Below are 15,844 nucleotides of genomic sequence, written 5' to 3'. Positions count from 1 at the left end.
TTTCTAATTCATAACCCTAGATTGTTACTTAAACATAAGTCTTTACATATACTCACTCTCAGCATATCATATTGTTTTCATTGCATGGGCAACAGTTTTTGTTAAAAACCTTTTTTTGGTGTAGGTGTATTTATGAGCGAAAAGACAAGGTGGCCTAAATTAATGTTGCTGGCTGGTATCCCCATGCACAAATCTGGCTATTACGAGTTATAGTCATGTAGGAAAGTGCAGTCTTTCTGGCATAGTTACCCACATTTTTTGCCTGATGTCAATGTGTTTGTAATGTAGTTCACTGGGTTCCTGCTAACCAGGACCCCAGTGACTGTGATCTCTCCCCTAAATGTAGTTGTTGGTTACTTTTCACACCCACAATTGGCATACTGGTGCACCCATGTAAGTCCCTAGTATATGGTACCTAGATATCCAGGGCGTTGGTACACCGGGGGTCCCTAGGGGCTGCTGTATGTATCATGCCACCCATAGGAGCCCATGTAAACTGGGATTGCAGGCCTGCCTTTGCAGCCTGCGTGAAAGAGTGCATGCACCCTTTCACTGCCAAACTTAGACATTATGTCACACCTCTGGTAGGCCCTTTAGCCCAAAGACAGGGTGCATGTCTCTACGTGTGAGGGTACCCCTGCATTAGTAGCATACTGTATAGACCCCAGGCCAATTCCTGGACTCTTTAAGTGCGGGGAAGCCATCTTAAGGTATGTAGTTGAGACTAGTGGTCCAGCTACATAATGGCTACCCCAAACCTAGGCATGTTTGGTATCAAACATGTTGGAATCATGCGACTACACAGATTCCAGTGTTAGTTGCATCATACCATGTACTCTGGGTGTTACCTAGGGGATCTCCCCGTTCTGCCTGTACAGCTTTACAGGGTCCAGCTACCAGCCCTCACTACTGCTGACCCCAGACACTGTTGTGCTCTCCTGCTGGTGAGCCAGGCTCAGGCCGGAGGAGCAGAACAAAGGATTTTCTGCCAAGTAGAGGTCTGACTATCTCTCCCTGTGTGTTAGGTGTCTAAGTGCTGGGGTGGAGTGGCCTTTGAGCGCCACCACACTGCGTTGAAGGGCATATCTGGTGCCCTCCTTGCGTAATCCAGTTTGCACCATTTCAGAATTCCCCAGTTCCTGCTCTGGTGTGAAACTACACAAATCACAGGGGAGTGACCACCCCCTGTCTAGCCCCTCCCTTTGGGAGGTGCACAGAGCTCTGTCAAGTGGCCACTTGATTTTGCCATCTTGATAATAAGATGTGAAGAGGCCCCTGGGAGCATCTGACTGGTTAGGCCAGGTAGATGAAGTCCCTGACCCCCACTGATAGGTGGGTCACTGCAGAGAGTGACCTACCCCCTTTCAGGGTTACTTAAGGACTCCCTCGCAGGCCGGTCCTCAGATTTGTCAACCAAGACTCTTCAAGGAACACTCTGCAAGACATCTTCTGTTCCTGGCCTCTGGAAGCATTGCTGGTCTTTGCTGGAACTGAACAAGTCTGCTTCTGATGGGAAGGCTCCCATTGCAACAATGTTTCTCTGGGTACTTCAAGAATTCTGCAACACCTAAGTCTGTGCATCTTCCAGGATCACAAGAACTCTGGTTGCACCAAGAAGCACAAAGGAATCTTCCTTGGAGTGAAGGTGTCACTCCCCTGCAACTGCTGGCACCTCAAGACAACATCAACCAGTTGGTGGGGTCTGCTGTTCCTGAACATCCAAAGATTCTGCTTCACAGGTGGTGAATCTAAGTCCTCCTCTGGGTCCTGCTTGTCTTCTATCCAGGCCCTTGCTTCTGCCAGTAGACTGGTACCCCTGTGAACCATGACTGTTGCATTTGCCAAGGGTTGTTGACTCTTCCTCTGTGAAAAATTCAGGCCCCAAGAAGCCCCAGTCTCCACACTCTGCAAACCGAAGATCTGCTCTTGTCCTGCAAATCCTGCAAAGTGGGACTTCTGTTTTGTTGGGCTGGTAAAGCCTGCTTGTGGCTCCCTGTGTCCAGCGCCAGTGGGTCACTTGTGGGGGGTCCACCAATTTCTCTTGCCGTTCCTGTGTGCTGAGGGCGAGCTCTGACTCCCCTTCCTGGGTAGAGTCCCCTGGACCTTGCTGGTCCCCAAACTTTTTGCAAACTCCTCTTCTGCTCCTGATTGCATTTGTCAGTGCTTGTTGATGACCTGACTGGTCACTAACCCTCCTGCAATCCTCTGACCATCGAGGGACAGCTCGTAGGTGACTCCTGGGATCTTCTAAAGCTCTTGGACCCCTCATCAGGGCTTCTTCCACTGATTTGCAAGAACTTCATATTCAAGAGGGTGGGTATTGCCACCTGCACCACCTGGGCTCCTCCAACGGTGCTGGACTCTGCCCCCTTCCTTTGCAGGTCCTCCACCTCTAGAATCCATCCCTGGGTTCCAAGGGCCTGGCCCACAGGTCGTGACAGCAGCTAGATGATCCAAGGCATCCACAGTCTTCAGAGAACGTCCATTCTCCCCTCTGCATCCAGGTCCCTGGTGTAGGTACTCCTGTCTTCTGGGTGTGTCTCATTTTTGCAACACTTGTGTAGTTCTTTCTCATGACTAAGTTATTGTCTGACTACTGTGGTATTGCAAGTACTTTACATTCTTCCTGGTTAAGCTGTAGCTGCTCGAGTCCACTACCCGTAGAGAGCTTTTGCTATCTGGGCACCTATTCACTATCAGTAAGGGTTGCCTGTGCTTAGTATATGGTGCCACACCATAGGTGTTCACCATAAACTGAGCTAGCCTCCTACAGGTCTGAGGAATGGGAATAGCATGCACACCTGGAGTTACTAGGTCCTTTTCCACATGCAAATACCCCATTCTGGGAACAATTGCGGTCCCATTTACAACTTTCCCATCATAGGTGATAAATGGGAGTGGCTGACCTATGCCAGTCGCAGGTAGGGTGGGGAAGGAGGTCCAGTCAGGGCATAATGTGTGCCAGTAAAAGAGATCATTGCATGTTCCCCAATGCTATTTGGGGGTAGGGCAGCCAGGGATCAGGCAATTGCATCGGCAGTCCCAGCACAATCTGGATGTGATTTTTCCTGACAGATTTTTCCGACCATAAAATTTGGCTTGTTTTGTACCCTGAAAATCCAGGTGCAGGAACACCTGACCTTTCGTGGTCAGTAGAGAAGTATCCCACCTAGTGGTACAGGTCTGCAAGACACATAGGGGGTCATTATGACCCCGGCGGACGGCGGTAAAATGGAGAAAAGTACTGCCAACAGGCTGGCGGTACTTTTCCCCATATAAAGATGTTGGCAGTTTAGCTCAAGCCAAACCGCCAATGTACCACATCGTCCGCCACGGCGGTAGTGACCGCTGGGCTGGAGACTTCAGTCTCCAGCCAGACGGCCATCACTAGCCCACCCGTGGGATTATGACCCCACCTACCACCATGGTTTTCGTGGTTCCGTACTGCCACAAAAACCATGGCGGTAGGCACTATCAGTGACAGGGAATTCCTTCCCTTTCCCTGATAGGGGTCTTCCCTACCCCCTCCCCCTCTCCAGGTTTCCCCCCCACACCTGCCAGCAGCAGCGTCCGCCAGCAGAACACCACCAGGCCGTATCATGGGTCATGATAAAGTCTGCGGCGGTCTACTGGCGTGGCCCTGTTGTTGGCAGCAGCGCCACCCTACCGCCATCCGCCAGGGCATGTTATAATGAGGGCCATAGTTACATACTTAGTTGAACTGTGCAAATTTACTATTCTATCTACACTGTTCTATGCATATCATTGATACTCAGTTTGTCAAACCTTTGCATGTTGACATGTTGGTGTCAAGATTTCGATAGTAATGTTTTTCTTAACTTTATGATTGAATGACATTACAAAATTAGGATTATATGACAGAACACCGAATTAAAAACAACTACTAACCTTACCAACGAGGTCGGAACACCGACCTCGTCCTTACTACTAATGATTTTACCACGAATGCCTTAACAGCGATATTTTGTTGTAAAGGCATTCCTAATAAAATCATTAGCAATAGGCACCATTCACCCTACATCCCTCACCCCACCCCCCCAACCCCAAACCCAAACCCAAAACCAAAAACGCCCCACCCCCCCAACCCCACCCCAAAACCTAAAACCCCCTGACCCCCCACCCACTCCCCAAAACCAAAAACGCCCCACCCCCCAACCCCACCCTAAAACCTAAAACCCCCTGACCCCTACCCACTCCCCAAAACCAAAAACGCCCCACCCCAAAACCTAAAACCCCCTGACCCCCCCACCCACTCCCCAAAACCAAAAACGCCCCACCCCCCCAACCCCACCCCAAAACCTAAAACCCCCTGACCCCCCACCCCCTCCCCAAAACCAAAAACGCCCCACCCGCCCAACCCCACCCCAAAACCTAAACCCACCACTTACCTTCGCCAACTCCCTTCTTTTTACCTTAACGACGCATGTTCGTTGTTCAGAACATACGTAGTTAAGGCACAAAAATACGAAGTCGTGGTTAAAAAAAAGCGTTGTTACGCTTTCGTTAACCACGACTTTCGTAATAAAAAAGTCGTAAAAAAGGATGTTTCCCCAAAATGAGGACTGGGAAAAGGAAAATGTAACTGCAGTGTGCAGCATTGTGGCTTTTCAGATCCACCTGGCTGTCAGACAAAAAGACACAATTATGTATTTTCTATGAAGCCAGCACAAGGGAATTGAGCAGCACAAGATCTTGATTAGACGATGGATCTAGGACATTTAGAACAACTCTCTGAAGTTCTATAGGACAGCTTTAATTTTGGATTTTAGAACCACTACTCTAAATTCAGTAGCTCTGAATGAAACCAAATGCCATGAGTACATGGAGAAGATATGACAAGTATGTCCTTTGTTTATTCAATTCCAGTGACATTGTCTGGTAGATATTTCATTGCCTCAAGGACTTTCTTCATCCTGATAGCATCCTTTTGACAGTTTGCTCATAATAATAATTTAATGTAATAATGCAAATCAGGCCAGGAATAGAGGATGCTGTTTCTGGTATGCAGGCTGGGAAAACACTGGGACCCAACAGGCTCCCGTCCAATTATTTTAATTGATGTACGTCACTTCTAGCCTCAAGCTACTTAACTTATTCAGTGAAGCTGTAAGACCTCAAGATGGCTACAATATCTGTTCTTTTGCATCTTGATAGGCCTCTGTGCCGGTGCGCTTCTAACCTCTCGATTTTGATCATTAACAGTGAATCTAAGGCCTTTGCCGAGGTACTTAGGAGTAGGCTGGTCCACTTAAGCACATAGGCGGTCATTCTGACTTTGGCGGGCGGCGGAGGTTATTCTGAGTTTCTCGCTGGGCTGGCGGGCGACCGCCAGAAGGCCGCCCGCCAGCACAGCGGGAAACCCCTTCCATGAGGATGCCAGCTCCGAATGGAGCCGGCGGAGTGGAAGGGGTGCGACGGGTGCAGTTGCACCCGTCGCGATTTTCAGTGTCTGCTTGGCAGACACTGAAAATCTTGGTGGGGCCCTGTTAGGGGGGCCCTGTTAGGGGGCCCCTGCAGTGCCCATGCTATTGGCATGGGCACTGCAGGGGCCCCCAGGGGCCCCGCGACACCCGTTACCGCCAGCCAGGTTCTGGCGGTCAAAACCGCCAGAACCAGGCTGGCGGTAAGGGGGTCGGAATCCCCATGGCAGCGCTGCCTGCAGCGCCGCCATGGAGGATTCCCATGGGCAGCGGTAAACCGGCGGGACACCGCCGGTTTCCCGCTTCTGACCGCGGCTTTACCGCCGCGGTCAGAATGCCCATGGGAGCACCGCCAGCCTGTTGGCGGTGCTCCCGCGGTCGTTGGCCCTGGCGGTCCATGACCGCCAGGGTCAGAATGACCCCCATAGTTTTTAAACTAGGACTAAAATGGCTTTATGCCAAGCTGAAGCACTGTGCATTGCATGTGGGCAGATGGCTCTGGCCAAGCACACAAAATCTCTGGGGCCTGTGCAATTATGCCGGTGGACTTTGAGAAGTCCTTCAACTGTCTCAAGTAGTTGTTCCTGCAACAGGTACTTACCCTAATGAAGTTTAGCACCCATTTTCTAGCCAGCATTAAATTATTTACAAAGTTGTATATGCCTGCATTAGAGTCACCTCCTTTCACAATTTGTTGGCACCAGGAATGGGTACCTCTGTTGTCCCTCTTATTTGTCTTGGCTATGGAACCACTTCCAAACTGGATGAGGTTTGGTGCTGTGGTTCAGGGTTTCCATTGGAAAGGGACTTTGAAAACTGCCTTTCTCTGTAAACAGCCAACATGCTCCTCTTTCTGTGCTACTGTAGGGACACTAGTAAAGATTCTTGAACTCTATGTTGAGGCCTCATTTTTTTAATATCAGATTTTGAGAAATTAACAATAATCCTGGTCAGGAGAGGGATTGATAAAGTCAGTAGGCACTCCAGACTATGGGCCTGATTCTGACCATGGCGGACGGCGGAGGCCGTCCGCCATAGTCCCGCCGCCAAATGACCGCACCGCGGTCAAAAGACCGCGGCGGCCATTCACACATTTCCTCTGGGCCGGCGGGCGCTCTCCAAAAGAGCGCCCGCCGGCCCAGAGGAAATGCCCCTGCAACGAGGACGCCGGCTCAGAATTGAGCCGGCGTAGTTGCAGGGGTGCGACGGGTGCAGTTGCACCCGTCGCGTATTTCAGTGTCTGCAAAGCAGACACTGAAATACTTTTTGGGGCCCTCTTACGGGGGCCCCTGCAGTGCCCATGCCAATGGCATGGGCACTGCAGGGGCCCCCAGGGGCCCCGCGGCACCCCCTACCGCCATCCTGTTCATGGCGGGTTTCCCGCCATGAACAGGATGGCGGTAGGGGGTGTCTGAATCCTCATGGCGGCGGAGCGCGCTCCGCCGCCATGGAGGATTCCCCCGAGCAGCGGAAAGTCGGCGGGAGACCGCCGACTTTCCGCTTCTGACCGTGGCTGAACCGCCGCGGTCAGAATGCTCGTGGGAGCACCGCCAGCCTGTTGGCGGTGCTCCCGTGGTCGGTGGCCCTGGCGGCCACCGGCCGCCAGGGTCAGAATGACCCCCTATGTATCTAAACATAAAGCTTTAAATACCTTGGAGGCCACATCATCCAAGACCCAACATGCTTCTGGTAACTTAACTTGAGGCCCCTGCCAGTCTCTATTTTTGGCATAGTGACCCTTCACAAAATGTTAGCACTTCCCAAACTCTTGTATGCCTTTCAAAACTTTCCATAGGAAATCCCTAAATTCTTTTGTACAAATGAGCCTACCGACCTTCTTTTGGACAGGCAGTTACCCACAAATCGCCTTTGATGAATGTACTACTCAGTCTTCGAAGTGGTACAAGGAATTCCAGATATTCTCTTACACCACTGGGCTGTTCAATTGATGAATGTAATTGATTGACTACAAGGGGACATGACTGACCCAGAATTTCTCATTGGAACAGACTTTTTCAAAGGGCTTTATGGGTGTCTTTATGCAGCACCTGTACCTAAATCCCTCTATTCATTACACGAGTAGTTATTGACGGCTGATCCAGAGCCCTTCGCTGGATCAGATGGTGGAACATGTTGTCACAAGAGACCCTATTATGTTGTGGTACATGCCATTTTCAACTACAAAAAACAAAAGAAGGGCTTATGAGGTGGGAGATTTTTATGAAGGATGGTCCGATGCATAGAACTCCCATATACGTCATAGAACAAAGGATGCACGGTTCCAAAAGGAATATATCTGTATGGATTTCACCCAAGTGTAGGAGAAATCCATAAAAGTCCCTATGGATAACCCATATCAGGAGCGATAGCCCTCACTCACCAACTAGTAACATGCTTCATCATCGTGCTGTGCTCCTCGTCAGACTGGCGCTGCAATATCTGACGGGCACCTCATGGGGGCTCTTTACTGGACATCTTTTTAAAGAAAGTTGCCATAAGTGAAAACAAATAAGTGGGATTGGTGAGAAGAAATGTTAAAATTGACTAATAGGACCCTATAGTAAAGTCATTTATTAAGAATGTGGGCCTCTGTCAAGATTAAAAATAGATACAGTCAGGGGAAGTAAGAATAATGTCTGTCTTAACCTGTTCATGAAATAATATATAATGTTAGATAACCCTGTAGTCTAGGAATCAAGTATGTGTGTGGCATAGTTGGACGTTCCTACACTGCCCTAATTATGGAAGGTCAACATGTTTGTCGCTGAAATAAGTCTATACAGATCTTGGTGTGATTCGTCAGGAGCTCAAAAAAAGTTATAAAATCATACCTAATCCTCACAGTTATGGTAAATTATGTAAACTTTGTGGTACAGGAACCCTCCCCAGATTCAAGGATTGGTCCCATCAGGAAACTCGGAGAGCCTATGTAGTCCTGCCAATGTATTGATTGGCAGATTTGGGTGTCAGACAAGGCCTCAAGAGCACCTACGCCTGATGGGGATATTTTTGCAAACCTATGGTCTAAGCAGGACGGCAACCAGTGGTGTAACAAAGGCCCCCTCAGCCACTGCTGTGCAGGGGGAACACCGGGCTGCATCAGGCCCCCCCAGCACAGTTCCCTGGCCTGAGAGCTCCTGAGTGAGTTCAGACGGGGGCACCTCCATGCACTTTGTAGGGGGGGCCCTCAAGTTTCGTTTAACCACTGAGGGCAGCCCAGTCCCAGTGGAGGAGAAAGAGTGGAAAATCGCTCCTCGTGATCTCTATTGGCTATGCTGTACCTCATTCAATTCAATTATTTACATAGAATGTATTACACTCCAAACATTTTGTGTAACTTGGACAGAATCACTCTCACCTGACTGCATCAGATGTCACTCTGAAACAGGTGATTTATTTCACATTGTTTACAACTTTCAGGTGATAAGAAATACTCGCACACCGTATTTCAGATGTTATCTAAGATAGTTGCCATTTTAGGAATATTGAAATGTACTGCTGGTTCTCAGGGGGTGGGGAGGGTAGTTGGAAATCTGACAAAGCCTCTCCTGAGAGAGGCAAGGACAAGGCACGTGGATAGATGTTTCATCCCAGATACAGAGATATACTGAGTCAGTGGGAGTCCACACATACATTGTAGGATATGGGAACAAAAGTGGGACTACTTTCACATATCTGTTGTATCGTATTATTGTCTTATTATGGCTGAGGACTGCCAGGTTTATTACTGAAATTCTGATACATCGTATACCCTGTTTTCTGAATGATGATTTCCTGCTTCCATGACGTGTTGCATATTTATAAAAGCAATAAATGAACATTATTTAAAATAATACTAATAACAGAATACTATAATTAAGAAGTTGTTTTATATATAGTGTTTCATAACTCACTACTATCACTTACAGGCATTGCCAGTGACAGGTGTTGCTTCCACTCAGTTTTAGGTGTTCTGCTTTGCAGCATTTGATGACTAGCTGATGAGGCATTAACCACCATATAGTGGTGGCTTCCTGGTGAATCTGAGAAAGATGACTCATTGCCCTTAGGTTCATATCAAACAGCAGAGGTGTGTCCTTCAGTTGCCTGGAGTTCACCACCCTGAGAAAAATGATGTTGGAATTGTGTTGCTCAATTATCGTCACAAGAAATACAGGATTCCACCCTTTACAGTTTTTTTCTGTTTGTCTTTCCTCTCCCCAGATACCGGAGCGAGATTTAACGGGCACAGCTTTGTTCGGTACAATCCTCACTCAGGTTCAGCAGACTGGATGATTCGTTTCCAGATGAAGACCCATCAGTCCCACGCAGTACTTATCTCGGCCAATGGGACCAACGCTGGGATACTAGAGGTAAGCATTCACATCTGTGCCCCGTGTTTGTTGAGATAAAGGAATTAGACACAGAGAGGAGGCAATGAACGACTTGATGCATTTCAAATGTTTATTGAGGATTGCTATCTTAATATCCCAAAGTCAAGAAATTGAATGGCATGTGGAGGGCAAATAAGATATAAACAAGCATTTGCACTGCAATGGGTCTTGCATATTTTGAACAAGTTCATTGTCATCTTTTGAACAAAAACAAAAGAAAACATGAGCAGAAACTGAGAAAAGACGACTTGGCAAAATAAAATAAAGTTAGCTTTAAAAAATAAAATGTTGCAATTTTGTGCCTGTTGGGCACGTTTTTGCCAGTCACAAGCATTCTGTTTGCGTGGCACTCAAAGCTAAAAAGAACAAATAGTACCTCAATCACGTCAGGAGCTGTGGACAGGAACTAAGTTGCATCAGTTAGTGCCTGATCCCTGCCCCAAGAGAGAAATGGAAGTGATGCCAGGCGTGCCTCGACTAATTACAAGGCTGTAAAGAAGAGTGCCACACAAGCCAAGAAATGGTGAGCCACCAGGTGGGCTCCAAGCCCTTCTAGTGAACACAACAGATTGTCGCAAGCGAGACGTATGCACTAGCTCATGCACTCACCGGCTCGACCCTAAAAAGGGAGTCATAGGTTAAATGGAACAGTGAAATATGGAAAATATTTCACAGTTCTGTAAGGAACAGTGGTTTTGTCATCATAAGTGCAAACCCTAAACCACTCTGCATAGCTCTACCATTGTCAGAGCTACTGTGATTGTGTGACACAGATATCTAAATTATGCAGTAATGTTATCCAAATTGTGCATAAAAAAATCAAATTATGCAACACATTCTCTGGTAGTATTATGTGATCCGCAACAAACAACATTGTTTGAGAAAGCTGCAAATTATGTGGCAAATTCAGTAAATCCATAGTTATGCAGTAAACAATTCAGTGGCAGAACCCCCGTAAATTCAATGGCCATTGCTATTGCCCATTGCTTTACCAAAAATGTATTCATGAAAGGTACACAAAACAAACATTTTAATTTCAATCAGTGGCAATTGCTAGCTTCCCTTTTAAAATTGAATTTTAGGTTAAATCCCCCAAATTACTCAAGTAGTATAAAAAATGCATAAAAGTTAACGTGTAATATGGTACTACATTACCATCTGGCGTTCTGGTGATATCACAAACCACTTGGTCTTACCCCTTGTGGTTTAATTTGTTATCAGAACCCGTCAATAGCAATAATAGAATATTGGATTCAGTTACCCACCACGTTCTCTCTCTCTCTCTATATATATATATATATATATATATATATATATATATATATATATATATATATATATATATATATATATATAATAATTGTATTTATATATATATATAAATGGGGCCCTGTGTGCCCCTCCTTTTATTTTTTTTAATTCAGAATGCCCCCGGGATGGGGGCTTTCAATGAAAACAAGCACAGGAGCCTGCGCTTGTTTTATTACTGCAAATGCGCAGCAACATTTTTGGTCCCAGGGGAGCTTCAGCATTAAGGCAAAGGGGTTGGGATATTTCTACCCTAAACCCATTTGTTTTCTTTCACAAGGCTGAGCGTGGCACGGGTGTGAGTGGTTAATGAGGTTTTGGCTGGCCGCAGGTCCTGCAGTCAACCCACACCATGCACGACCAAAAGCTGTGGAAGGTTGGGTGTTTATAGGGGTTGGCCTCAGGATTTGGCTACAGGATGTGGCCTGGCCCTGGGGCCAAACCCCACCAAGCACAGCCAAAGGCCATGCGTGGTACGTGCTTGGGTGGTTATAGAAGGGTAGGTCACAGGGCCTGGCTACAGGTCAGGCCCTGCAACCAACCACCACTCACAAGGCCAAAAGCCATGTGTGGCAGTGGTTGGATTAACGTAAATTAATTTAAATTACTTAATGTTAAAAAACCCTAGAAATTCACTGAAAAAAATAAAAGTTACAAGGATGTTTATAGTTAGGTACTGAATTTACTCGCACCAATCCATAGAAATTCAGCAGATATAGTTATGGTTAGCTGAAGTGACTATGACTCGTGCCCTAAGGTAACTATAACTTGCGCCCTGGGTCTCTGGGGCCAAAATCAGCCGGGGTAGGCCCGCCCCCCCCCCCCAAAAATTAAAGTTTTGGATGGCCGGACCCAGGGAGATGGGGTCACTAGGGCTGAAATCGGCCCGGGAGGGGGGGACACGACGACCTGCGTCCTACTCCCGCTGAGCATGGGTAAAGGCCGTGCGCAGCGTGAAGTTGGGTGGTTAGGGAGGGTTGAAACTCTGGCCAACCGCTGCCTGGCATGGCTGAAGGCTGTGCGTGGCAGTGGTTGGCTCAACATATAGTAATGAAAATTACTTTACGTTAAAAAACCCTAGAAATTCACTGAAAAAAATAAAAGTTACAGGGATGTTTATAGATAGGTACTGAATTTACTGGCACAAATCCATAGAAATTCAGCAGATATAGGTATGGTTAGCTGAAGTGACTATGACTCGTGCCCTAAGGTAACTATAACTTGCGCCCTGGGTCTCTGGGGCCAAAATCAGCCGGGGTAGGCCCGCCCCCCCCCCAAAAAAATAAAAGGTTTGGATGGCCAGACCCAGGGAGATGGGGTCCCTAGGGCTGAAATCGGCCCGGGGAGGGGGGCCACGACGACCTGCATCCAACTCCCGCTGAGCATGGCTAAAGGCCGTGCGCAGCGTGAAGTTGGGTGGTTAGGGAGGGTTGAACCTCTGGCCAACCGCTGCCGCGCATGGCTGAAGGCTGTGCATGGCAGTGGTTGGCTCAACATATAGTAATGAAAATTACTTATCGTTAAAAAAAACATAGCAATTCACTGAAAAAAACAACTACTACAGGGACATTATAATTAGGAAATAGAATTTAAAAAAACCTAGAAATTCACTTAAAATACTAACGGATACAGAGCCATTATAGTTAGGCTCACATTTTAAACACAGAAAACCATAGAAATTCAACAGTTATAGTTAGAGTAAGTATGTAACTATAACTTGTGCCCTAAGGTATTTATAACTTGTGCCCTCACCATTATTGAACAAAACAAAGGGCATGGCGGCTATAACTGCGACCCACCACTAGGTTATATATATGTAAATATATATATATATATATATATATATATATGTACCTTAAAACTATGCAGTTGTAGTTAGGACCTAGTTGCCATTGAAAAAGCATTTTTTGACTTGCCTATATCTTTGGCACCATTTGACAAATCTTCTAAAAACGTTTCTTAAAAAGTGTGCCCAAAGATCTTTGTGTGCATGGAAGGTTTTGTGATGATCCTTCAAGCAGGGCCAAGAAAAAGGGGAAGAGGGTAAAAAAAGTGTGTTTTGCGTGTTAATTCCCATAGATTCTTTAGACACACTTGCAGATTGAACCGCTGGACAGAATTACAACATATTTGACAAAAATGTAGCTTTTAGTACGAAGCTCATCCTTTTTTTACTTGATGTAAATCTGTTCAGTATTTTTCGAGATATTAAAGGGAAAAGACATCTGTATATCTATGGCTGCGGATTCAGAGGGCTCTCCCGCTGATATCTGATTTGCTGCCAACACTTCGAACAAGTGTTGGCAGCTATTTTGGGAATCGGTTTCGGCCTAGTTAAAAAAAAAAGTTAAAAAAACGAAAAGAGGGCAGAGCATATTTACCCTACGCCCCCCATCCAGAGTTGGTCCCCCCAAGACTAAAAAGTATTTTCTTAAAAATAATGGAGAAATCCACCGCTGGTTCTGTGGATTTCTCCACGATTTAAATAAAATGTGGTCTCCTGCATTACTGAACGTTAAAGCCCCTGAATGGGCCAGGTCGCAGGGGCATTGTGGGCTCATAGAAGGAGGGAGTGCACAGGCCCACTCTTAAGGCTTTCAGTAGCTCTAGATACCACCACTTCCCCAAGGCAAGATAAAAGTATAATAACTGGGGGTCCTGCAGAGCCCCCTGGGCCCAGGGGACTACCACCTCCCCGGGGCTAAGTTTGCATTGTATGTGATGAGGGCCACCCGTTGCCCCCCCTCCCTTTAACAAAATAAGTATTTGGTCCCTGGGAGGTGGTGGATCCTGGGGCCCATGGGAGTCCTTGTGTCCCCCCCTTTAAATATTATTAGAATAGCCCCTGGGAGGTGGTAGTCCCTGTGGTGTGAGGGGAATCTGCTCAGCCCCCCCCATATTTTTTTAAACGTAGCCTGAGGAGGTGGTGGTCCCTGGGGCATGAGGGGGTCTTTGTGCCCTCCTTTTATGTGGTGTAGGGTTTGGAGCTTAAAGGGGTTGCCGGAGGTGGCCATCCTCATACGTGTACAGCCAAAGGCTGTGCGTTGCATGGGGATGGTGTTGCTATTGTGGACAACCTCGGCCAGGTCCTGCTGCCAACCCCCCTGCACACGGGCAAAGGTCATGCATGGCACAGGATTGGGTGGTTATAGGTGGCTTGACTGCAGGGCCTGGCCCAACCCCACTATAACTACCTGAACCCACGTGGCTAATTCCCGCCGTGCATGGTATGAGGTTGGGTGGTATAGGGGGTTGGCCATATGAAACATTTGCAGTAAAATTATTGATGAGAAAACTGTGCATGGTGAGTGCGCAAGTTATAGTTACCTTAGGGCACAAGTTATAGTTATTTGAAATAACTCTAACTATAACAGCTGCATTTCTTTGGCTTTGTGCGTGTAAATTCAGAATCTAATTATAATATCCCTATAACCGTTATTTTTTCAGTGGAAATATATCTATATATGTATATATGGTTATAGCTCACTGGGCTAACTATAACATGACTTGACGTTGTACATCCCTCATGACATGTTAAATGGTATCATTGATAACACCACCAATGTCATCATCTTTACATTGACCCTGACTGTCTTTTCTATACACATAGGGTCTGATTCGCAAAGGTATGTTGCACTTTTGAGTAGGTTTACACTTGATACTAAGGCGGTCATTCCAACTTTGGCGGGCGGCGGTAACCGCCAATCGGCCGCCATGCGGCCAAAAGACCGCTGCCGGCATTCCAACATTCCCGCTGGGCCGGCGGGCGCTAACCAAGTTAGCTCCCGCTGGCCCAGCGGGAAAGAGGCCGCAACACAGAAGCCGGCTCCGAATGGAGCCGGCGGTGTTGCGGGCGTGCGACGGGTGCAGTTGCTAGGCAGACAGTGAAAAGCTGGCCGGGGCCCTGTTAGGGGACCCCTGCACTGCCCATGCAAGTGGCATGGGCAGTGCAGGGGCCCCCAGGGGCCCCAGGACACCCCTTACCGCCAGAAACAGGCTGGCGGTAAGGGGGTCAGAATCCCCAGGGCAGCGGTGCTTGCAGCGCTGCCCTGGCGGATTCGCCCAGCCGGGGCAAAAACGGCGGGAAACCGCCGGCCCCGGTTTTCCGACCGCGGCTTTAGCGCTGCGGTCAGAATGGGCTTTGAAGCACCGCCAGCCTGTTGGCGGTGCTTCCGTCAGGTCAGAATGACCCCCCTAAATGTCTTACGTACAGTATTCACAAACTCAAACTTAAGCCCTCATTACAAGTTTGGCGAACCTGGTTCTTGGACCGCCAGGAGACCACTGCCTCTGCTGGGATCAGGGATCTTGACATGTTGGCGGCGGTCAAACTTGTGGTCAGCCACGGCGATGGTGAGTTCTGCTCCGCCTTGCTGATTACAACTTCTCTTTTTGTCAGTCTTATCATGGCGGGGTCCCCGCCATGAAAAGGCTAGTGGAAAGGCAGTGATGGGGGCCACAGTGGGAGCCCCTGTACTGCCCACAACCAGGTCCCCCCTGCCAAAACCCTCTGAATGGCAGACAGTGCACGTTCCGAGGGTGCTGTGTGCAATGGCATTGGCCTGAGCTCCCTAAGGGAGCCGAGGCGAATGCTGCTGCACTGTTTTCACCTGGCTGACATGCAGAAATGTTGTAATACCACGTTTGCACTGGTCAGCAGGATGGAAATATCATAATCGGGCGATGGTGGGACCACCGCTCAACTCATATTGAGGCCCTTAG

General features: G+C 47.8%; 1 protein-coding gene across 2 annotated transcripts in view; it reads left to right on the top strand.

Annotated features, from left to right (window-relative positions):
• FAT2 (FAT atypical cadherin 2) overlaps positions 1 to 15,844 on the top strand; it is a 234,157-nt gene that overhangs the window by 164,849 nt on the left and 53,464 nt on the right. For both annotated transcript variants that reach the window (XM_069199589.1, XM_069199588.1), the window contains exon 20: positions 9,645 to 9,793. In XM_069199589.1, the coding sequence (XP_069055690.1) occupies positions 9,645 to 9,793 (149 nt within the window). The remainder of the gene's footprint in view (positions 1 to 9,644; positions 9,794 to 15,844) is intronic.

This window comes from Pleurodeles waltl, chromosome 7 (assembly GCF_031143425.1).
Source record: "Pleurodeles waltl isolate 20211129_DDA chromosome 7, aPleWal1.hap1.20221129, whole genome shotgun sequence".
Lineage (NCBI taxonomy): Eukaryota > Metazoa > Chordata > Amphibia > Caudata > Salamandridae > Pleurodeles > Pleurodeles waltl.
Note: the sequence above shows the minus strand (reverse complement) of the source record. Positions and strands in the feature narration are given on the sequence as shown.